The sequence below is a fragment of the Biomphalaria glabrata genome, chromosome 2 (assembly GCF_947242115.1).
Source record: "Biomphalaria glabrata chromosome 2, xgBioGlab47.1, whole genome shotgun sequence".
NCBI lineage: Eukaryota > Metazoa > Mollusca > Gastropoda > Planorbidae > Biomphalaria > Biomphalaria glabrata.
The window spans coordinates 58,262,803-58,287,962 of NC_074712.1; the positions used below are offsets into that span (position 1 = coordinate 58,262,803).

Sequence of the window (25,160 nt, forward strand, 5' to 3'; positions counted from 1 at the left end):
TTCATGGGTTTGTTTTCGATTTTTTTATATTTTTTTTATTGTTACCGTGCAACAAGTTTATGTCACATGGCCCTCACAACAAAGTGCAACCTCAACTTTTGCCCCATCAAATGTCAGGTATTCAAATGGAGCTTGGTAATAGCCCCCTTCAGATTAAAAGTAAAATACTTTACACTTGACCAGCAATGCCTTGTGATAATTATGCAGATTTAAATGCTAATTTAAAAAAAAATTACACTTCTTGTATTTTTCTGTAGCTATTGGATGCTTTTGAATGTTGACATCTTGGGCATGATAAAGTGAGGTCTTCTGCTTCTTTGAAAAATATGAGAGATTTATACTTTACCTATTTTATCTTTCTTAAAATAGTTATGGAAAACATTGTTGTTCGAAACAAATTGTTTTTGTTTGACATGAAGCTTTCCCCTTTGAGGACAGTTGGATTCCACAGGTCCCATCAGTTTGTGTGACTAGATGATTGAGACAAAAGCTTAGGTGATTCAAACTGGAACAATAATGTTCAAAAATTACAGCTCGGTACTCTCTCATCATGACTGGCTGACGTAACTAACTAGTAAGAGTTAACTTCTGTTTCTTAATTGTACCTTTTTTTTTTCTATTATGTCCATACTAGTTACCTATGCATAGTCCTTACCGAGATTGGTCATTTCTGATTATAGAATTTTTCTACAGACCAGATGGTGTTTCTGCCTTGACCATATGCATTGTTAAGTGGTAGACCAGGAAAAAAAATTGAAAACTGAAGCATATTAAAAAAACAAACTATAAAAATTCTTTTAAAAAATGGGCCACGCAATTTACATTTAGCATATATGACCGACAAAACGGTAGATTTCAATCGCCCGGATCTGCTATTCATCGATAAAAAAGAAAAAAACGCTACCATTATCGATATCGCCGTACCACTGTCTCATAATTTAAGAAAAACTGAGATAGAAAAACAAAGAAAATATGGGAACCTAGGCTTGGAGATTAAGCGTCTATGGAAATTGTCCAAAATAACAATATACCCCATTGTTATATCAACCGAGGGGATAATAACAACTGACCTCACAGACACCTTCAAGGCCCTTAACATTCCTAGGAACATCTTCGTTGCCTGTCAGAGGGCGGTACTGCTGCAGACCTGCCACATCACCAGAAAATTCCTCAGTGGAAACTGTTAAAGGGACTACGATGAATTTTGTTTCTCTTTAGCGAAACTCGACCCTGGCAGCGCCAGAGAATGACTACTCGTTCATTTCTAACATAATAATAATCTTTATTATCCGTAAGGAAATTTGTCTTACAATTTGTGCATTACACCAAACAAAAAACATATAGGTAGGCCTATCACTAACAGTCATGGCTCGTGTCACAGACTTTTAGAAATGTAGGATTTATAAAGGGTTAACATATTAATGTATCGTACGAAACAGTACGATTGACGTAATTTTAAAGAACTAACGTAATACATATATTTATAACGGTAGGCCTACGTATATGTTTTAGTAGTGTGACGTCAATTGTGTTCACTTCTATCATAACTCGTATTGAGTTGCATTCAATCATGGGCGTAGCCAGGATTTTTTTTTCGGGGGGGGGGGGGGGGGGGTTGAACCCCAACCCCCCCCTCCCCCGGCTACGCCCATGCATTCAATAGTTCTTTTTTAATGGAACCTGCATAGCGACACTACAAATAAGAAATTCAAATATCTACGCCATCACTATTTTGCACACGTGCCTTATACAGTAGGCCTATTCATTAAATAGTATCGTTTACTTTTCATTAAGGTGCGATAGAAAAAGTGTGCATGTTTGCCAAAAAATAGTTTTAACTTTGAGGTACCTACTCTTTATTGTTTCAAGTAAATTTTACTAGCAAGGAACTTCAAAGTAACAGCATGTAGGCCTATATTGCCGCAGAGCTGACATCATTTGAAAAATTATGTGATTGGTTAATTAAAGGATTAAAGGCATACATAGAGAGACATGGGCTTTAGGGCTGCTTTGATTGATGCCACTGAGCTTGCAAATTAGTTAGAAAATGACCCCATGTTTCTACAGAAGCGCGGACGCAAGAAAAAGAGAATGTTTATTTATGAGTCTTCTCGATCATGAACCCATTCAGACGCGAAGACAGACTTTAGAGTGAATTTTTTCAACCAAGTTTTTGACAAGACTTTACAATCTCTTCAACGGTTAATGCAGCTGAAGGAACATCACAAACTCTTGGACGGATTTCTGTATTATTTACAGAATATGACAAAGGATAAAATATCAGAAAATGTTCAGCCGACCTGGAGATTGCTCTGACAGACATCTTATATAATACAGACGTTACTTCAAAAAACAAGATGATTACGTCCTACGCGTCATGCATTCAGTCATGTAGACAACAGTGAAAACAGCAACAAACACACACATAACAAACAAACAAGGAACTGTTTCCATATCTTGCTTGCAACGATATTTCTACTGCATTTCTTAATCGGTTCATTGCCATCCAGGAGAGTATTGATGACAATAGATCTAAATATAGATTATAGATATGTCTATGTCCATAAGAGCTCTTTTGACAGAGAATTCACTTATGATTCATTCTGAAAATAAACATTGAAGATCTCAGCTAGCTGCTAGGTCTAGATCTAGATCTAAACAAATCTAGAATCTAGAAGTATAGATTTAATCTAGTCTAAAAGAGAGATCTAGTTTAATTTAAGTAATTAGATCTATGTCTGATATTAATAAAGTCTAAACTATAAAATAAATTTATATTCTAGATCTATAACAGATCTATATGTCTATCCATACGGCTACGGTCACCAAGTCACCGATAAAAATAAAAAAATCTATAACTTCAAGTCTACTCAGTCAGAGTCAGTCTACACTGTAGACAGTGTAGTGTAGAGACTAGAGTAGAACTAAAACTGAAAAGATTGATCAATAGTGACAATAGATCATTTAGATTTTAGATGATTAGATCTAGATTCTAGAATCTATAATTTATCTAGATCTAATTCAGTAATTGTTCTAATGATAAATGTCTCTTTAGTTTGGTTGTCAATGGTCTTAAAAGTTAAAACACTGTGACTTTTATTTTCAAGACTACTAAAAATAAATAAATAACCAATTTTAAATATAAACTCTATACTATTGGTACACCGTATTGCAGTATGAGTATCGATAATCGAGTATTTAACTTTTTAAGTATTGTCTCTACTTCTCTAGATTAGTCATTAGTGACCATAGTGATTCTCGTTTGGAGTTTTTGATCTCCCATCGAGCGCCTCCCCAGGTGGCGGATAGGGGAATGACCTCCAGATATGGTGGGTACCGGGGAAATAAAATACCCGGGGTGGACCAAAATCAAACCTGCTGCCTTGCAGGAAGTGGAGGGATCCACAAAGGCTAGGGCACCTTACCCGAAAATAAAAGCAGCTATCCAGAGAGCTGAAAGGGGCAGCCCCCCAGATGGTTATGCACAGGGCTAACAACTCTGTCATATAAAAAAAAATACTGTTACGAAAGCTAATACACACAAGAAAACCCGAACAGATCTCAACGGAAAACGACCTAGGCCTGGAAAAGGACATGATTTTTGTTTTGCGACATGGAACGTGCTAAGCCTTTATAGAGCAGGTGCGCTAGCCCAACTTACTGAAGTGTTAAAGAAATATAGGATACCCCTTGTAGCCCTACAGGAAATCAGGTGGAAAGACTCAGACATTCTCAGAACCAAGGAGTATACTATATTTTATAGTGGTGGAAGCACTAACAACTTAGGTACAGGTTTTGCTGTTAAAAAGGAAATGGTAGGTAATGTCATTGGATTTAAAGCTGTAAGTAATAGACTCTGCTCACTACGTTTGAAAGGAAAATTCTTCAACATATCATTTATCAATGTTCATGCCCCTACTGAAGATGCAGATGATAACACAAAAGAAGCCTTCTATGATGGACTGGAAAGAATTTACGATGAAGCACCAAAGCATGACATCAAAATAGTCCTAGGAGATTTCAATGCAAAAATTGGAAAGGAACCAGCATTCAGACCAATAATTGGCAAAGAAAGCTTACATGAAGAGACCAACAATAATGGCATAAGATTAGTGGATTTTGCATCAGGAAAAGGAATGTCTATCAGCAGCACAAAATTCCAACATAAGAATATTCACAAGGTAACCTGGATCTCACCTGATGGCAACACCCAGAATCAAATAGATCATATACTCATAGATAAGAGACATGGATCAGACATACTAGATGTAAGAAGTTTCAGAGGAGCTAATGCTGACTCAGACCACCTACTAGTAAAAGCTAAACTTAGACAAAGAATAAGTACCATACACAATTACCAAAGAAAGAGAGCACAGCAATATGATAGTCAAAAACTCACAAAGGATCCACTTGTTGCAGAAACTTATAGAATGGCACTCCAAACGCAACTGACAACATTAGAAAAGGACGGCGAAAATAACATAAATGAGCATTGGGAAATAATAAAGCATGCTATCAAAAGAACAGCAGAAGAGGTAGTTGGATTTAAACAAAAGAACGAGAAAATAGGGTGGTATGATGATGAATGCAGACAAACTATAGAAGAGAAGAACAATGCCCGAATGATAATGCTACAGAGAGAAACCAGGAACACTAGACAGCAATACAATGAAGCAAGAAGAAGGGCCACAAAAGTTGTAAGAAAGAAAAAACGGGAATGGGAAAAGTCCAAGATTACTCAAATTGAGGAACTAACAAAGGAGGGAGACATGAGAGGAATGTATATGAAAATTAAAGATGAAAAGAACAGACTTCAAGCTAGATCACACATGTGTGAGAACAAAGATGGTCAGCTTATTACAGAAAACAGCAGGGTCATTGAGAGATGGGCTGAATACTTTGAGGAGATCCTAAATACCACTGAAGATGGAGACAATGGAGAATATGAACTGCCACATGGGGGACCAGATCCCTTAGTGAACCCTCCAACAATCATTGAAACATCAGAAATAATTAGGACCACGAAGAATCACAAAGCACCAGGAGAGGACCAAATCACAGCAGAACTAATTAAATATGGAGGGAAAGACTTACATTCCCAAATACACAGACTAATATCAAGAATTTGGGAAGAAGAAGTAATACCAACAGAATGGGAAACGGCTCTTATAACCCCAATACACAAAAAAGGATCCAAGTTAAAGTGCTGTAATTACAGAGGAATCTCCCTACTAAATGTGACTTATAAGATACTGTCTAGGCTTATAACTAAGAGACTTGGAAAATATTCAGAAGAAATCTTAGGTGACTATCAATGTGGTTTCAGACCCAACAAATCCACAACCGACCACATCTTCCCACTAAGATGTATACTAGAAAAATGTCATGAATACAACATACCAATCCACCAACTCTTTATAGACTATAAAATGGCTTATGACAGTATCAGAAGGAAATACCTATATGACACTCTACAGGATTTTGGAATACCCAACAAGCTGACAAGACTTATACATATGACATTAAACAACTCAAAAAGCAAAGTCATAATACAAGGAGAACACTCACGGGAATTTAGGATTAAACGAGGATTAAGACAAGGAGACGCACTTTCCTGCATGCTTTTCAATTTAACACTGGAGAGAGTTATAAGAAATATACACATAAACACAAGGGGAACTATTACTAACTACTTCAGGAGAGAAAACATGGGTCCACAACCAACTGGGACGATATACAGCCAACCTCTACAATACCTTGCTTATGCCGATGACATTGCCTTATTGGGTAAAGAAACCTCTGACATTGCTAGAGCCTTCATACAACTAGAAGAAGCATCTCGACCAGCAGGACTTGAGGTCAATGACAGTAAAACCAAGTACATCACAATGACAAGAGACAATCAAACAGAGGGACAAAATATCAAAATCAAAGACCACGAATTTGAAAACGTCCAAACTTTCAAATATCTAGGAAGTACTATTAATTTCAAAAATGACCTACTAACAGAAATAAAGGAAAGAATAGCAGCAGGCAACAGGGCATTTTATAGCACCCACCATTTACTTAAGAGCAAAACGATTTCAAGGAAAACCAAGAAAATAATATACAAAACCATAATAAGACCAGCAGCAATGTATGGAAGTGAGACCTGGACACTGACAAAGACATCTGAAAATTTACTTAACACTTGGGAAAGAAAAATTCTTAGGAAAATCTATGGTGCCATAAAGGATGAAACAGGGTGGAGGACACGCACTAACCATGAGTTATATCAATTATATGAAGACCCACCAATAGTGAACGAAATAAAAAAGAACAGACTACATTGGGCAGGTCACCTTGAAAGAAAGTCAGACAACAGAGGGGCGAAAATCGTATACAGGCAAAAACCAAAAGGCAGGCGACCCAAAGGCAGACCCCGAATGCGATGGATAGATGACGTGGAAGCAGATCTGAAGCAGCTTGGGGTTAGGGCGTGGAGACGAAAGGCCCAGGAGAGATCTGAATGGAAGGATGTGTTAAAGCAGGCCAGAGCCCTCCATGGGCTGTAGCGCCACTGGGATGGATGGATGGATGGACCATAGTGATTAGAAGTCTAGATCTAGGTAGGACTAGTTATCGATCTTATCTATCTAGATTTATCTACTAATCTCTCTCTCTATTAACTCTCTCGTTATTTATTTATTTATATATACAGTGCTTTTTTTTTGTGTAAAAAAAACATAGGTGCTAGTACTCAGTGATGGATAGCCTAACTTTTAACTACTAATAAATTAATAATAAATTTTATGTTAAAATACAAGAAAAGTAATAATTTTTTTCCTAACATTAAAAAAGTTGCTGGTACTTAAGACCTAGTCAACTCTTAAAGACTGAACACTGAAACTTGAGTGAGGTTAAGGAGCATCATCATGGAACTAGATTTGCCCACCTTTAAAAAAATTGAAGCTGTTGGATGGACTGTTGCCATTTGTATCCTGTTCCTTTTTTTTGGCAATGTTGGAAGTAAGTCTTTTAAAGTAAAATTTTACAAAAAAAATAATTTAAAAAATCATGTTCTAAGTAAAGTCATGCCTGAGACTAAGATAGAAAATACAATAAACATGCATATATATATATATATGTGACCCTGCAGGACCAAGTAGAACAAAGGCCTTTATCAGCTACATAACAAACAAAACAAAAAAAGACTTAAACAATTTAAGCTAAAAGTGAACTTATCTGTCCGATGTTGTTCTCTGTTTGGGCAGGAAAAAAAAAGAGCTACGCTGGTGTAAAAGTGCGGGAAATCAGAAAGGGCGGTGATGCAAAGATGAATGGGAAAGTGGTTGTGTTAGTGCCCATCTCATTTTAAATAAAAGTGTGTTGGTTGTTGATCCCGTGAGGTTGGAGAATGCCTGACATGTAAATAAGTTTGTTTTCAATCTGCAGACGGGTGTTTTTGTCATGGCATTGTTGTATAGCAGTGATGAGATCATTTGCACCCCTATAATGTACAGTTTATTATTATAAAGAATAGAGACTGGCTTATTTGCAAAATTTCGAATGTTTCTAAGGTGTTCTCGGAGTCGTGTTTTTAAGGTCGTGCCTGTGTTTCCAATATAGATCTTTTGACACCTAGATTATATTATAGCATATATATATATATATATATATATATATATATATATATATATATATATATATATATATATATATATATATATATATGACTCCTCTACTATTGCAGTTAAATTTGCCACTGATATGTAGTCACAGCTGCATAGCCATGGGAAATACTGCATTTCTCATTGATCTTTGGACTCGAAGACAAGTCTTATATATAGCTTAGTAACTCTTGTCATCTCCAGAATTCACAGCTATACTTTCACTTTTGTATGTTTGTAAGATGCTTGACAAGTTCTGATTTTAAACTAAGCTGATTGGATGATTGGAATTTCAATATGAGCATGATGTTTTACTTGAACAACTTGATATTTTATGTTTTCAGTTTGCATTGGGTTCTTCATTCTGGTCAGAAAACTATTTATGAAAGTGAAGAGGTCAAAGATTCCTCAGATTGACCCAACTGGGAAAGTTGTTGTTGTGACAGGCTGTGACTCGGGTAAGATGATGTATAGCTCATGTTTAATGAGGGTGTCTTGTGGTCAACACAGTAACTAACCTAAGTTCAAAATCCTCAGCCTTGAAGCTCAGGGCTATATCAATCAGCCATTCTGCAGTTCTTAAATCATTAGCTTCTTCTTGATCTTTTATTCTGAAGAGTTACAGTTGTCACCACTGGACAATAGCTGATATTTGATAACCAGGCTATTTTTTTTTTTTAATAATTATTTAACAATTTAAAAATTCAGAATATGAAGAAAATTATTAACTGTGCTATTTCATAAATTATGAGATTTATTTTTATGTAAAAGCACTTTTGTTTCAAAATATAGAATATCCCTTAGGGCCCCACTGATTCACTACTCATTTTTATTTCTCTTATTGCTGTTGATGAAAAAATATGAAAATTTAACCTGCCATTACTAACCTTGGGTCTAGACCAACTAAGATATTTTCATGATCAAAACTGCTGCAGTTACATTTACCAAAAGCAATTTTTAATTGGAAATTTTGACGCAATACTTTTTTCTTAAGCCAACATATTATAGGTTTATTTGCTTCCATTTTTAAGCACTATTGAAACTCTTCAAGTGTGTAACTTTCAGTAATAATGCCTCGTGTTAAACTTGCTTTTGTAGATTTTAAATAATTTTATTGTTAAACGAAGCCGTAATTGTCTAAATATATTGTTATAACCCTGCCATGCACACCGCCATCCAAGCTAGTGCAGAAGGTGCGCACTATTAGTGATTAGAACAGGATGTTGACAATAGAGAAGAGAGAACGATTCCTGCCCAAGTCTAGAACCGAAATAAAGATGCTGTGCTCAAGGCACAGTCATGTCTCCATGTAAATAAACACCTATATCTCGTTGAGTTGTTACAATATGTATTTGTAATAAAAAAACTGAAAAGTTGAAGAATACTCAGAAATTGTATGCAGGACTACTTTCTAAGGCTTGTTTGTGCAAATTATGATAATAGTAATCTTTATTATCCATGAGAAAATTTGTTTTACGATTGTGCATTACCTATTACCTGTCACCTAATGCACATACCTTGTGGTGTGACATCTTGCATGACCCAATGACCCTCAGAGCAATTCCGGCAGGAGCTCATCACTCTGGCCAATCTCTTTTGTGAACATGTGAGGGGGAGAAGAGGTATCCGACAGATGCCTTTCCATGGTGCCTTTGTGCACTCAGCAAATACAACTCAGCTCAAGGGAAATTGCAAATAAAAATTCCTAGTTTACATAGGTATTTGGCCTCAAGGTAGCTTAGTGGCTTGTGTCTATTAACCATCATTCCCATATTAATATATTAGAATATAAATAGAAAGAGGAAAAACATTTCTTTTAATATTGATCAGTTAACTTGAGTGGTAATGGTAACATCATCGTTGTATAGGAAAAAACATCTTTTGTCTTCAGTGTACAATTGTGATTTTGTTTGATTATTTCTTCTTTCAAATTCTAATAATTTGGGTATCCAGACTTTACATTATATAGTTTTGATGACTTCTTTACTTTTAGGATTTGGACTGGGACTTGCAAAACGCTTGTATGAAAGAAATTTTAGTGTATTCGCTTGCTGTCTAAATGTTGATAGTGAGGGGGCCAAGGAATTGAAGGCAGTTGGCTCAGAGAGGCTGAAAGTAGTTCCCCTTGATGTCACCAATGATGACAGTGTGAACAAGTGCCAGCGGCTAGTCAAGGAAGAATGTGCTAACACAGGTTAGTTTTTCTGGTTTTTTTTTGTTTCATCTAGTGAAATAAAGGAACATATTGGTAGTGTCACAATCAAGTCATTGTATTTCAAAGTGTGAAAGGGATCATGTCTCCAACCAGGACATTTTGAAACGAGTCAATATGCACAGCATCTATGCTTTTCTTACACAGAGAAAACACATGTCACTCGCAGAAGGTGTACAAATGCCTCTAACCTACACCTTCTGCAAAACAAAACTACACCTCCAACTTTCCTCCACAGAGCACACAACACAACTAGCAGACCTGACCTAACTTTTATCTCTACAGACATTACCGACTCTTCTAAAATAACAGTACTTGAAGACATAGGTAGTGACCACAGGCCTATACTCCTCAATATTGGAACGCCAGGTAGATACCAATCCAACAAAACAACTAGATGGAACTATAAAAAAGCTAACTGGGCAGCTTTTTCACAAGAAACAGACACAAGACTATCAAGCGTAATTGAGACAGACGTCAATTCAACCTACACAACTATAGTCTCCAACATCTTACAAGCAGCAAAAAAATACATCCCTCGAGGCCAAGTTAAGAAATACAAACCTTTTTGGACACCTGAATTAGATAAATTAGTAAAAGAAAGAAACATGGGCAGGAAGACTATAGAAAAAACCCTACTAGAGAGAACAAGACAACGTACAACAAATTGACAGGGCTTATAAGATACAAAATTAAAACAGAAAAATAGAAAAAGTGGACCACAACATGCGAACAACTAGATCTAAACAAGGATGGTCGAAAGGCCTGGACCCTTCTGCACCGGCTAGCAGGAAAGAAACAAATAACAAACCCCCAACCTATAAAAGACACTGACGACATAATAACAGAAAACCTTAAAAAGGCTGAAACATTCAATAAATATTTTGCCAGCATTAACAAGTCAAAGCCAAGAAAACAATTGGACCAGGCCTTCAGTAATATCTTAAAGAAAGAAGAAAAAGCTCCAACAGTCAACTGTCAGATCTTTGACACTCCCTTCACTCTACATGAGCTCAATACTGCCCTAAAAAGCCTCAAGTCAAGAAAATCCCCTGGACCCGATAAAATAACAAATGAAATGATTCGGGGACTAGGACCACAGGCCCAAAACTGTATACTTAACTTTATCAACCATACATGGAAAACTGGAGACATACCACAGGAATGGAGAACCGCAAACATAATACCCATCTTAAAGAAAAATAAACCACCTGGAGACCCAAAAAGTTATAGACCAATATCTCTAACATCCAACATTGGCAAAATGGCAGAAAAAATGATCAATAACCGACTTTATTGGTGGCTAGAAAGTACTTGCTCACTCCACAATGCACAAGCTGGCTTCAGGAAAGCAAGTAGAACAGAAGACCACCTCTTTCGTTTTATCCAGGACACAGTAGAAGGGTTTCATGAAAACAAGCACACTACAGCAGTATTTATAGATTTGCAGCAAGCCTATGATAGAGTGTGGAGAAAAGGTCTATTTTTGAAGATGAAAAAAATGGGCATCCATGGAAAAATGTACAGCTGGATCAGAGCATTCTTAAAAAACAGAACCATCCAAACCCGATTCAAAGGTGCCATCTCTAGTCAAAAAAGTTTGGAAGAAGGACTACCACAAGGTTCAGCCCTTAGCTGCACTCTCTTTCTAATCTTCATGAATGACCTCCCGGACATCTTTTCGGTCAATAAGGCACTTTATGCAGACGACCTTTTAATTTGGACTACAGAGAAATACCCAGTGCTGACTAGATCCAAACTAAATAGAGCCCTCACAACTATCTCCACATATTCAAAATTATGGAAAATGGAAATAAACAAAGAAAAGTCAGTTTATTCAATCTTTAGCCACAGCAACAAAACAGCAAAAAGAAACTACATCCTAAAAATAGACTCTCAGCCAATAAATAAAGAAGAAAATCCAACATATCTTGGTGTAAAACTAGACCAAAGACTGTCTCTAAAACACTTTATGGCAGATTTAAAAGAAAAGGCATCACAAAGATTAAACATAATAAAACACCTAGCAGGAACATCCTGGGGAGCTGAAAAGAAAACCTTAAGACAGTTATACACTGGATATGTTAGATCTGTAATGGATAACTGTCTCTCCATACAAGTAGCTGCCAACAAAACCTATCAATCATCATTAGATACAATCCAAAACCAAGCCTTGCGGTTAATTAGTGGAGGTATGAGAACTACTCCCACAGCAGCCTGTGAAATAGACTCCAATATTGAACCTCTTAAGTTAATGCGCAACAGAGCAGCATTAGAAGCTATTGAGAGATACAGAAGGTTGGAGGACGACCAATAGGAAAAACAACCAAAAAAAGCAAAGGACTCTGATCCAACTTACTGACGAACTAGCCCTAAAACACCACCTACCCAATAACAGAGAAAAAATTACCGGGTTTTCAAACATTACACCCGGACTAAACTACAAACAACCAACCATCAAAACACATTTACTAAATAACACCTTAACAAAAGAATCAAATCCACTGGAGCTCAAAGTAGGCACGCTTGAAACAATCGAAGGCTATCAAAAAACAGCTATCCATATTTATACAGACGGATTGGCTTTCAAAGCTACCATCAATGCTGGTCTTGGTGCCTTCCTGGTCTTCCCTAAAAATAAACACTTTGAGATAAGTGCACCCTGTGGTGATTACTGCTCAAACTTCCAAGCCGAAATTGAGGCAATTACCATAGCACTCCAGACAGTGGAAAACAAATTATATGGAGGAGTGCAACCACCATCAGATATTGTTGTCTTTACAGACTCCCAATCTACACTGCAAGCACTTAACAGCAGCACTTCAAAGAGCCCAAGAGAGTTGACAACACTCAGTGTGATAATTCACCAGATGATATCAAAATTAAATATCAATATTACACTACAGTGGATCCCTGGACACATTGGCATCATGGGAAATGAAAAGGCAGATAAGCTATCAAAGGCAGGTTCAACTATGGAACAACCAGATAGACCTGTTAACTATCTCACCCTAAGGTCAATGTTAGTCAACAATCACAAAGAGGAGTGGCTCAACCAATGGGCATCAGGAAACACAGGCAGAGCCATGTACAGAGAAATGACTACGCCTAACAAACTGGACAGTATTAACTTCCTTCCCCGCAAAGAACAATCTACAATCTTCCAACTAAGAACAGGACACACACCACTATTAAATTACCACCTGAACAAAATAAACTCCACACAACTACCCCTTTGCAGACATTGCGCCCACCCCTTTGAAACCGTAAACCATATCCTCTTTGAATGCCCCTCCCTAATCCACCTTAGGCAGACCCTACTTCCACTACAGCCCAACATAACCAACACTCTGTACGGCAGTGCTGAACAACTGAAGAAAACAGCACACTTTTTTTTCCTTGGCACAGTCTGCAAAAGAGCTCACAGCTCAGCAGCAATAAAGCTGGCTAGAAGAAGAAGAAGAAGAAGTCACTCGCATGCCAGATGGAAGCATCCCTAAAGACATCCTATACGCTGAGCTTGCAGAGGGAGTCAGATCAAGGGCCACCCAAGACTAACCTACAGAGATGTCTGCAAGAGAGACATGAGAACCATGGGCATTGAACAAAGTATGTGCGAGAAGATAGCCCAAGACAGGACAGCCAAAAGAAAGAAAAAGAAAACTGCCCTGTCAGCTAGCCCTAGGACAGATGCACAAACTGTGTCAAACTCTGCAGCTCCAGAATTGGCTTGATCAGTCACTCCAGATTCTGCCCCGTCTTAAGACGAAACTAAAGTCAGTGACTCACAGAAAAAGCCATATATATTCCCTTAACAATTGAACACAGAGCAGTGAAATTGGGTTATGGCCAAGCAGAATAGAATGCTGTAAAATACCAGCTGAAAATGAGTTACCTGTATGACGCATCAGAGATTGCACTTTACTGGTTGAACTATTTAGCTCACTCAGATGTGGAAGTATATCTCATAAATAAATTATAAATTATGGCTTTTATATAACGCTACCTTCATGCTTATAGCATGCTCAGAGCGCTTTTGGTCCAATCTCAGTTGTGGACCAGTGGGGGGAGGGGTATCTAGGAGAAGGTTTTTCCGTGCTGCCTTCAGGCACTTAGTAAACAAAACTCTGCCCAAGTCAAGTCGAACCTCGAGCCCCCTTCATAGGTAGCCAAGCCAAGTTCAAGCACATTTAGCCTCTCGACCACACTTCCCATGCTAAGGAGGTGAGCCTTTGGCTTTCTTAGCTGGACAAAAAAATGGACTTGATGTTGACAAACATTGGAGCACTAAAAGTCACTTCTATCTATTATCATGGAGTTGAACAGTTGTTAGTAATGATAGAATTGTTACAATGTTCATAATCAATATTAGCCTAAACTAGATTGACTTGTATTCATATATTGAACAAAATCTATACTCAACATTATCAATAAAAAGATTAGTTTGTATTCATATACTGAACAATGTCAACATTATCCATAAAAAGATTTGCTTGTATTCATATAATCAACAATGTCCATACTCAACATTATTCATTAAAAGATTTGTTAGTATTCTTTTATTAAACATTGTCCATACTCAGTGTCCACCAAAACAAGATTTGCTTGTATTCATATATTTCATATTGTACTTGTTATTTAAAGGCTTTATTTTTAATTCCAGGCTTGTGGGGACTGGTCAACAATGCTGGTCTTAATTTTGTTGGAGATGTGGAACTGACCACCATGGATCAGTATTTGACTATTGGGAATATCAACATGTACGGGATGGTCAGAACTTGCAAGGCATTCTTGCCTCTCCTTCGCCAAGCTAAAGGTAGGTGTCTCTTCATTACACTTGACAGTCAGGGACTGGGAAACTTATAACACCAGTGTTGTCTTGTGGCAGAAAGAAGATTTTAAAATAAAATGAAAACATTCTTACCATTTTTAAAAAAATTGCTTTTGTGTTGTGCAACTTTCATGCATTTTTGCAGTTTTAAATAGACTATTATTTTGATTCTCTTTGATCATAACCAATATATATATATATATATGTATCAACATATTTGCTGACAAGGAAAACAATACAGTTTTATAAAATAAGAAATTATGTTTATTCCTAATCTCATATTTATTTAATGTATAAATAAAAAAATAAAGTTGCAAATCATTCTTAACGATCATAAAATCAAATATATATATTTGAAAAAAAAAGTGAATTAGCTTTCTGTGAATATACACTGTTGACTTGAATGGTAGCAATAGACTTGATAAGAATGTAAGTCAGCCAACATTCAATACTCGTTGTTTTTTCTTCTTTTTTTCTTACAAAATATTTTGTAAAAGTGACTTTAAAAAAAAGTAGAAAGTAGTAGTAGTTAAAAAGTGTGCATATTGTCTTTTCAACTTTTTGCACCTTAAGAGATTTTGTAACTAGAAACTGTAGGAAAATGTGAGTTTTTGGGTTGAATTTTGATCATTTGCCAACTTTTTTACAAATATGACATAAGGAAGATATAAACCCAAAGTTATATATTAAACTTCCAACAAATACTCATAGTTGTAAGATTTAATATTTCTAATTAACAGTCACATCTTATCTCTGCCTGTCGTCCCTGCTGGGGCATAGGCCACCCAACTAGCTTCCTCCAGGCATCTGGATTCTGGGCAAGTCATTCCAACTGTCCTCACATTTTGCCAATATGCTTGGCATATGCTTCCAAATTGCAGTGTCATGCATTCTTGGGGTGTCCCCTCTTCCTCTTTCTTGGGGGGTTCCAGGCTCAAGGTCATGCCTTGCAATGTTGGATGAAGTCTTGTGAAGGATGTGGTCTATACATCTCCAGCGACTTGGTTGGCGGAGATGATGTTCTTCTTCGACCTGTTGGCTTCGAGATAACTCTGGCTTTCATAGAGATGCATCATACACCTTCCTATTGCAGCTCCGTCTTTCTAAGTAATGGGCAAATATAAATCCATAATTATATGATTTAATTTCTTATTAATAAATTTAACCTAATAGTATAAATATTTTTTTTACAGCAATGCTTTGGTATCAGTTATTTCCCTTTAGAACTATCTTATATTTGTTTATTTTTTGGGTCAAAATTCATTTGATTAAATTGCAGGTCGCATTGTGAATGTTACAAGTGTCAAAGGTCTCTATGCCATCCCTAGCAATGCTGCCTACACCATGGCAAAGTTTGGTGCTGAAGCTTTCTCTGAAACTTTGCGTCAGGAGATGAGCCAGTATGGAGTCTCTGTCTCCATCATTGAACCCTGCAACTATGGTGGTGCTACAGGCTGTCTCAATGAAGCTGCTGTAATTATTGCTTAGTTATAATCAGATTCCTATCCAAATCTTAAAAAAAAAAGTAAAGTTCCCCTTTCAGACCTTGCGATCAATAGGGCAGATGATGTAAAGGTCATCTGTTTCTGTGGCCTACGGTTAACCAGGGTGTCATGTGGCCAGCACAACAACCAACCGTCTTTACTTTTCCCCAACTAATGTCAGGTACCCATTAGAGCTGGGTGGACTCAGAGGCACCCGAAGATTCCGAAATTAACAATCCCAATCTTCACTTGGATTCGAACCTCGTACCTTGGTGCGGAAGCCAAGCGCTTTATCGCTCAATCATCCAATCATGTTCCATGCATAAACCTTTGTTTGACCATCCCTAGTTTATTTGATTTAATCAAGGAAGATCCTTCACTACCACTCTAGTGGACTGACTTAAAAAGATTTTTTTGTTTACTTGCTAAATTGCATTGTCTATGCCTAGTAAGAATATATTTTCCATTTCTATCTAAACTGTCTTTTTTTTTTAAAGAAATAACTTGAGGCAGGCTTTTTTAGAATAGATTTTGTAAATTGCATAATCCATGCTTATAGAATGTTATTTTATGGACGGGTGTGGGGTTATCTGGGAGAACATTTTCATGCTGGCTTTAGGTGCTGAGCAAACACAAATCAGCTTGAAACTTGAGCCCCCAAGCAGTTGAAGCCTCATAGCTAAACAACTCACATCTATTCTCATTTTTTTCATTTCTCCCAGGGGTACCCCGAGTAGAATTTTCATGTTCCATGTTTCACTGATATAAATAAAAGAAAATTCTTTTAAAAAAATTAATCAGCTGTTACCCCTCACAATATAACACATTCTTCACTGATGTAGGCACAACAGATTGTCCAATGACCTTAATAGATAATTTTTATAAAAGACTCTAATGACCTTAATAGATAATTTTTATAAAAAGACTCTAATGACCTTAATAGACAATTTTTTTATAAAAGGCTCTAATAACCTTCCTAGATAATTTTTTATAAAAGGCTCTAATAACCTTCCTAGATCATTTTTATAAAACGTGTATATCATAATTTTTGATGGTCTAGTTGTTTTGAATCAAAGATTTTTTTGTCCTTTTCTCTATCGTTCCAGTTGAAACGAATCAAATCCGACTTAGATGCTCAGTGGGCTGAGGCCAGTGATGATGTCAGACAGTTTTATGGACAGGCTCACTTACAGGTAGCTTCTTCTAGCCTAGTGGACAAGTCATTTAAAAACAAGCAAAAGAAAAAAAAAACTTTAAAAAAAACAAAGCTTATCTAAGGGAGAGAACTGTCAAGCCTTATTGCCAAAGTATTCCTGCAAAATGACAGGAAAAATGTATTAAATTTGTACAAAGCTTATCTCACTCTGTCTTGTCAAAAGTTTGTACTTGTGATTTCTCTCACACCCAATCTCGGATCAAGCTGAAATTTTTCACAATTATTTCTTTAACCTGACAACGCAAGAATCAATTTAAAAAATTAGCCAATTAGTTATTGATACAACTATGTTTAATATAAACTTTGTTATTTTTTATTTTCTTTGTCTTTTTGTGTGCTGAAAATGTCAGTGATAGGACTGTACATGACAGTGATAACACTTTGTTCACCCCTTCTCTTAAAAGCTTTGTTATTAACATATCTCCTTTTATAAATGAACTTTGGTTTCGCCAGTATTCAGTTCTCTTGGTTTGTGTCTCATTCTTTGATCCATCCTCATAATTACAGCAACAGCTTGAAGACTGTAAGAATTCCTCCAAGACCTCAGCGCCCAACATTGAACCAGTGCTCAAAGCCTTTGAAGATGCTCTTGTTAATCCATGTCCTCACATCCGCTATTTGGTGCGTGGCTCGAATTCTTTCTTCGACTTCTACTACGTAAGTATTGTTTACACAATTATTAAGATTTTCATATACCGATAGATTTTGGCATTAATTACTAATTAGAGGAATGAGATTTCTGTGAGACATGCAGATAAAAATTATTGTTAAGAATTTGAAGTAAGAAGCTCAAAAACGTTTCAACTCTGCACATCATGTTGTGATCATCAAACTTCATGTCAGTGCGGACCAGAGAGACTCAAATCCTCTTCTGCTAAAGCCCTGGACAGAAACCTTGCTGTTGTGCATAGTTCACAGGTCACCATACAGGTCAAGAACCTGTGGCTTCCCAGACCTGTTGAGATAGAATTCATCAAGTCTGGGGCAGAATACGGGACATGGTTTCCTTTTCCTCCCCACAAAGAAGGCACTGTGAGTCAAAGTTTGGTGGGCATCTTTCACAGCAGAAAGGCCCGCTCAAGGAGCTTCATATGTTCCCACAATATGCAAACTATTTTTCCATTTTAAGTAGTAATATAATTTAGAATGGGCTATTTCTTCTGTTAACCAGATTTGTCTGGCAGGAAATGTACTTAAGGTCATAATACTTTGTCCATGGTGTGCTTCTCTTCACAACGCAGCAACTCAACGGTCCAACTCATTTTTAAACCAGGTCTCCATGTCCATAACATATATCAAATATCTCACTCATCATACTTATTAACAACTGTATTAGTCCAGCCAGTCAAATTATCAACACTGGTGAGCCCCTACAGGTAACTAAAGCAAGGCAGTATAAACACACTCCAACATCTCAAACTCTCTATAGTCTTAGAGCACTGGTGCTTAATTGATTTTGATCTAAGCTCATCGACATTTTTGATACCCATGGCATGAGCTACACCACCACAAAGTAATCTTCTATTATTATTATTATTATTATTATTATAGCTTTTATATAGCGCTACTTTCATGCTTATAGCATGCTCAGAGCGCTTTTGGTCCAATCTCATTTGTGGACCAGTGGTGGGGAAGGGGTATATAGGAGTTGGTTTTCCGTGCTGCCTTTAAGGCGCTCAGTAAACACAATTCTGCCTGAGTCGGGTGTCGAACCTCGAGCCCCCTTCTAGGTAGCCAAGCCAAGCCAAGTTCAAGTGCATTTGGCCTCTCGACCACGCTTCCCACTATTCCAACTGAACTGAGACTCTGGGAATTCATTATGCACTGCGCTCATAAGTTTCTAGGGGGCCAGAAAGCACTGTGTCATGGGTCAAATATGGCTCCTGGGCTATAATTTAGGCAACACTGTCTTAGAGGCTTATCTTAGTTATATGTCCTAAGACTATTGTATTCCTTGTCTTAATTTCTATTGTTTCAGTTCCTTGCCCTGATTTGCCCCTCTATATGGTCTCGTGTGCTTTCTATCATAGATCTAGATCATTCTTGCCTGGTTTATGCTTTGCTAGATATTCTATGTAGTGATCTTTATATATGTCCTAAGACTCTAATGGATTCCTTGTCTTAACTTCTATTGTTTTGTTTCAGTTCCTTGCCCTGATTTGCCCCTACATGCCGCAGCATTTGTTTGATAAAGCCAGAGCTTACTTCGTGCCCTACATTATCTACAAATGAATGTCGTGGGAGAAAAAGGAAACATGTCGGTGTTTTGTTGTTTTAGTATCACAGAGATTATACAATTGTTGTTTAGAGCCCTATATGTAGTCTTTAATTGTTGATATATTTATACATATTATACTTTCTATATCTATATATCACAAGGCGCTATGTAAAGAGGAAGAACCATTCATCTTGCTCACTGACAAACTATTAGCAAGTGTTCTTTCTTCAGGAAGCTTGCTCAATAAAATTGTTTGCTTTATTATTTTGACTTTTGGGGATTTGACATTGAGATTGGTTTTATTTCTATTTTATTTTATTACTGGTCATGTCCAGTCCAATATTGTGTTAGCTGGTCATTTTGACTCCAATTTTGTGTTTACTGGTCATGTCCAGTTCAATATTGTGATGTATGATTAAGTGGGGTGATTATTTTATTTGCTCCTTTTTTTTTTTTATTTATTTATTTATTTATTTTTTTAACTTTTTTGTTTATTAATTTCCCATAATACTTTAAATTTCTTATTATTTTTGGTATGGACCATTTGTCTTTGGTCAAAGTTCATTTTCTGACCTTTGGCCTATTTTTGTTATGTTTACAATCAGATTATTTGTTTTCCAAAACTTCCACTATTGTCGAAGATGGTGTTATGAATGAAAAAACAGACAAAATGTTGATGTTGCCAATTATACTATTTAGTGATGCTAACGCTCTCATGTATCTACTGCTAACAGACTCTGCTTAAAGCATCTTTCTATAGATAAGTCTTTCCCTCTGTATGGTCTCGTGTGCTTTCTATCATAGATCATTCTTGCCTGGTTTATGCTTTGCTAGATATTCTATGTAGTGATCTCTTTGACTTAATTTTGTTTGACTTGTATGAATGTAATTCTTACTGGATAGTTGACAGTTACAAGTTTACCATCAAATTTTGAAAAAAATTAAAACTACAAATGGTCAAAGCACTATCTTGAATGGCCCACTATTGGAATCTAATCATTGATGACCTTATTAAACGTTTTTTTGTATTCATCTTATAGTTACAGTGAAAGGTCATGAAAACCTTTTTTTTTTACATCAGACTCTAACTATCAGAAGCAATGATAGATGATATTTATTTGTTACTTTTATAGTCAGTGTTTAAAGTCAAAAAGTTTATGTTGGAACTAATGCACCACATTTAATGGAAACAAATCCGAAGTGCATAATTGCATTCTGTAAGTTTGAGACTCGCTAAAATGTTCAACTATTGTTGAGACTCGCTAAAATGTTCAGCTATTGTTGACACTCGCTAAACAGTTCAGTTATTGTTATATCTGTTCTTAGTATATTTAATGTATTGTGATGAAATACTTATTTTTAAAAGAATCAGTATTTTTTTTGTGTACAAACATTATTTATTTATACACTATTTATATGTTAATATTAAATTCTTTCTAATGTTTACAGCTAAAAAAAAAAGGCTTTTTAGTCATGTGTAAGTTGAAATATTGACTTGTACTATGCATAGAGGTAGTTTTATTTTCTGTACAATTATAATGGAATAATAAAATTATTCACTATAAGAGGTTTTTTTTTTTTTAAATGATATATTTTATTTTGCTGCAATTATTATCATTAATACAATAAATTTAGTGACTTAAGTAGTCTGAGACTTACATGTGGGAGTTTTAGTTGTGTGAAGTTTTACCAGTCTTACTTACAATATTAACTTTACTCTAACAAGTCAGCCTTAATTTACCATAACTTTACCATGTCAGCTTTAATTTACCATAACAAACTTACTTTACCATAACAAACTTACTTTACCATAACAAACTTACTTTACCATAACAAACTTACTTTACCATATCAAACTTCATTTCATCTGTCCCTTGACTATCCTGGGGGAGGGGGGTTCTACCTCTTCTCCCCCAATAAAGAAAACCGTGGGGAGGGGGAGGGGCGGCTTGGAGTCTGTAGTTTTTTTCCCCATTGAAACTCAATGCAACACAACATATTATATGGGTCATACAATATGACATTCTATATATGTATAACATGACTTAAATGGACGCCAATCATAGAACATGACATGTTATTTGTATGTCAGGTATACCACTTATGTGCCCTTCTTGCGTGACTCATACCATACTAAGCAGTGTATTAACATATTAGACACTTCTTGTGTTAGTAAAACTTAAATAATAGTTTTTACCTTGTTATCTCCCCGTGAATGTTATTAGTTACAAAACTATCTACCTTATTGTCAATTTACGTCAAGCAAACAATTTATCTCCCTCCCAAGCTATCTAAATTACTTTAGCTTTAGGCAAACTTAAACATCTATATTTCTGAACAATTTTAAGTCAAGTAATTATAGTTAATTGTAGGCGACATAGTTGTTTATAGTTAATATACAAAATTTAAGCCAATAATGTTAGTTCATACTTAATTAAAAAAAAAGAAAAGCAGGAAAAGATATGAGCTAATTATGAGTTACACTAGAAATGTTTCGTTCATATGATGAGGAATCCAGCAAGCCCATCAATGAAATAACAATTATTATTTTGAAAGAATATGTTTAGACTTTATTGGGAGAGAAAAACATCGTCATGGATGATCACGTGTTTTAACATCTCTGCTTAATGAGTCGAAGTTTGACTTAGTGTCTATCAAATACTAGGCTGCTAATTAACACTAATAATGTTTGTCTTACGTCCGAAGCAGCGCGGCATTTTCCCCTGGTTATGAATATGCAGTCCTTGTTCTGATCTACATATAAGTGAAAAAACTGTCTTATCTATTGATGCAATAACACTACATCATGATATAAAGAGAATGCAAGCCCACTTCTTTATACTAAATGATGGCCAACTTGATTTAATATTGAACAGAACAGCATCTCTAGAAAGACGTTGAAACCACATAGCAATTGAACAAAATTATTGTGTCTTTTCGAATATTTTAAAAGCTATACAATCATAAAACAGTCAAAATTGAAACATCCGATTTCTTGATTTCTTGCAGCTATTCAAGTCAAGATTTGTCCATATTATAAATTCGGTTTTTTCCCCTAGCATAGTATCGTGTCGATTTAAAAATAAATAAATAGAGTTCTTGGATATCTATTTGGTCGTGAAGTCAGCGTGGAACATGTCTGACGTTTCGATAGATCCCAGAGACTCAAACAGCCCAATCAGCTCTGTTAACACTAATGGCGAATATCTGAGCTACTTTGCTACGAAAATATTTTTTCTTGTTAATCACGTGATCATCGACATGTGTATTTGTGTCTTTGGAATTGTGGGTAACTGCCTTAACATTACAGTGTTTGTAAAGCAAGGACTGCGCACGTCAGTCAACTTGAGCCTATGTGCCATGTCTTTATCTGACCTTATCGGCCTCATCTTTCAAGTCTGGCACAACTTTTGCTTGAATCCTTATCTGGAACTTGCCGAGCTCCCGGTAGATTTTCTCAAAGTACAAATACTGACAGCAGGATGTCCAAACATCGCAATGACACGCATCACTGGCTGGATCACCGTCTACATTACAGCTGAAAGATGCCTCTCCGTCTTGCTGCCATTGAGGATCAAGCAGATAGTCACGTTCCGGAGATCTGTTGTCATTCTGCTCTTATGTTACACCGTAAACCTGGCTTTCCTGATGCCTCTTTATTCGTCGAACTATCTGAGCTGGAACTTCTACCCAAGTCTGAACAAAACGATGCTGGGGGAGTCCTCTCGCAGCAACGAAGCTCTTGCTGACCTCATCATGAACACTGCTCACTTATACCTCTCTGTCATAGCCTTCTGCTGCGTTGTCATCTTTACCGTCGCCTTGGTGGTCAGCCTGAAGCGGAAGTCTGAATGGAGAAAACGCGTCACTTCCGACAGAGACCAGAACGAGGCTCGGTCCAGCCGTGAGAAGAAGACAATGGGGATGATTATTATGGTGGCTGCGATTCTTATCGTCTGCTACGCCCCGGGTGTCACGATTACCTTCGTAGAAATATTCAATTCCGAATTCAGAATATCTTCTAAACAAGCAAATATGTACAACGCCGTCTGGTCATTTTGCTTTGTATTTAATTCTATCAACGCCAGCATAAACGTCATTGTCTATTACAAAATGAGTTCTAAATATAGAACTACACTACATGACATGTTTCGTATGGCTAAAAATAGCAACAAAACTTTTTAAGTCTTGTGACAAGCTTTTTTTTTTTTATTAGCAATCCTTGGCTTCGTTTACAGCTAGTTTAGTAAAGTTATATGTTTGTTTTATTTTTTTTTTTTTACATGTTTCGGAGGTTCCTTCAGATTTGAACATTATTAGATCCCGAAGGACTACGGTGGATGGCACCAGGCACGGATCGAATCCAAGACCATGGAGACGATAGTCCAGAGCGCATACCACACGACCGGGCTACCATCCAGTAGACACAGATCTAAAAGTTGAATAATAATAATAGCAATAATAATAATAATTACATGTTACAAATAGCGCCGTTATTTAACATAACTTAGACTTAACTAGCGCCGAGAACGCCTAATGTTTGTTTGTAATGTTCCTTCAGAGTTGAAGATAGTTTACTTCCTAGTCCAAACCTCCCACAGGACGACGGGAGATGGCAGCGGGCAGGGTTTGAACCCGGGACCATCGATAAATCCAAACGACAGTCCAGCGCGCAAACCGCAAGACCAGGCAACCATCCAACGCCAAGACATGAGACAGCCATGAAATAAAACAAAAAAGATCTCACTGGGTCGAAGACTTAATTAGTCTTAATGTTCTTTTTTTTTAAACGTGAAAATCTCTCGAGGCTCAAAGAGGAGCGAGCTTCAGACTCCATTGATCTGAAAGTCTACCAGGTCCATACGTTTTGGAGAGAAAGGTTTAGCAGAAAAAGAAGAGATGAATTAATGGAGAGCAGGGCTCATTGGTGGACATAAGAAGTCATAAGTTCACCAACGTACGAAAAGGTTTCAACACTATTGATGCTCTGATGACCAAGTGTGGTTACCTTGTAATCGATTCCTGCACTCACAGGGAACCAAAGAGATCAGTAAGCACACCAGAATCGCGTCTAGACTTGCCAAATACTTATCGAGTGGAATTGGAGACTCAGGTGTAATAGGTATTAGATCACATGACTTGTTAAATCACGGGTAATTTTTATCCTCACATTCACAGAGTTAAGATTGAGTGCAATTGAGAAATACGGTAAGACTACAATATCAAGTTGGCATTTGAGAATGTTAGTCTGTAGTGCTGAAGCTGGTTCAATCGTGCACTTTAGAAAGCTCAGTTTATATTTAGCAGCAAAAGGAACTATTTTATTGCCATGAGATGTCCTGATTTGTCAGCAATAATTATCTTGTTGCGGCTGGAAGTTAGGACATTTCTATTTGTAGTTCAAATGGGACATAATCTACATGTTTCTGTATTTTATTCGTGGATAGATCCACATGGAGAGTAAGCCTGAACAAGCCAGGAAAACCAGTGACTTGACAGAATTTAGGTCATTGGTTAATATGCATGACTAAATGCATGATGCGTAGGACG

The 25,160-nt window shown here is 36.7% G+C and overlaps 1 protein-coding gene across 1 annotated transcript; it reads left to right on the plus strand.

Moving 5' to 3' along the window:
• The first annotated feature begins 22,745 nt into the window (after positions 1-22,745).
• Positions 22,746-23,795, plus strand: LOC106065622 (neuropeptides capa receptor-like). The gene has a single exon (XM_056021232.1). It carries the CDS (start codon positions 22,746-22,748, stop codon positions 23,793-23,795), a length of 1,050 nt encoding a protein of 349 aa, XP_055877207.1.
• Positions 23,796-25,160: the final 1,365 nt, after the last annotated feature.

Bases quoted from the DNA above. Each gene is read 5' to 3' on its own strand.
- LOC106065622 (XM_056021232.1), top strand. From the start codon at position 22,746: ATGTCTGACGTTTCGATAGATCCCAGAGACTCAAACAGCCCAATCAGC.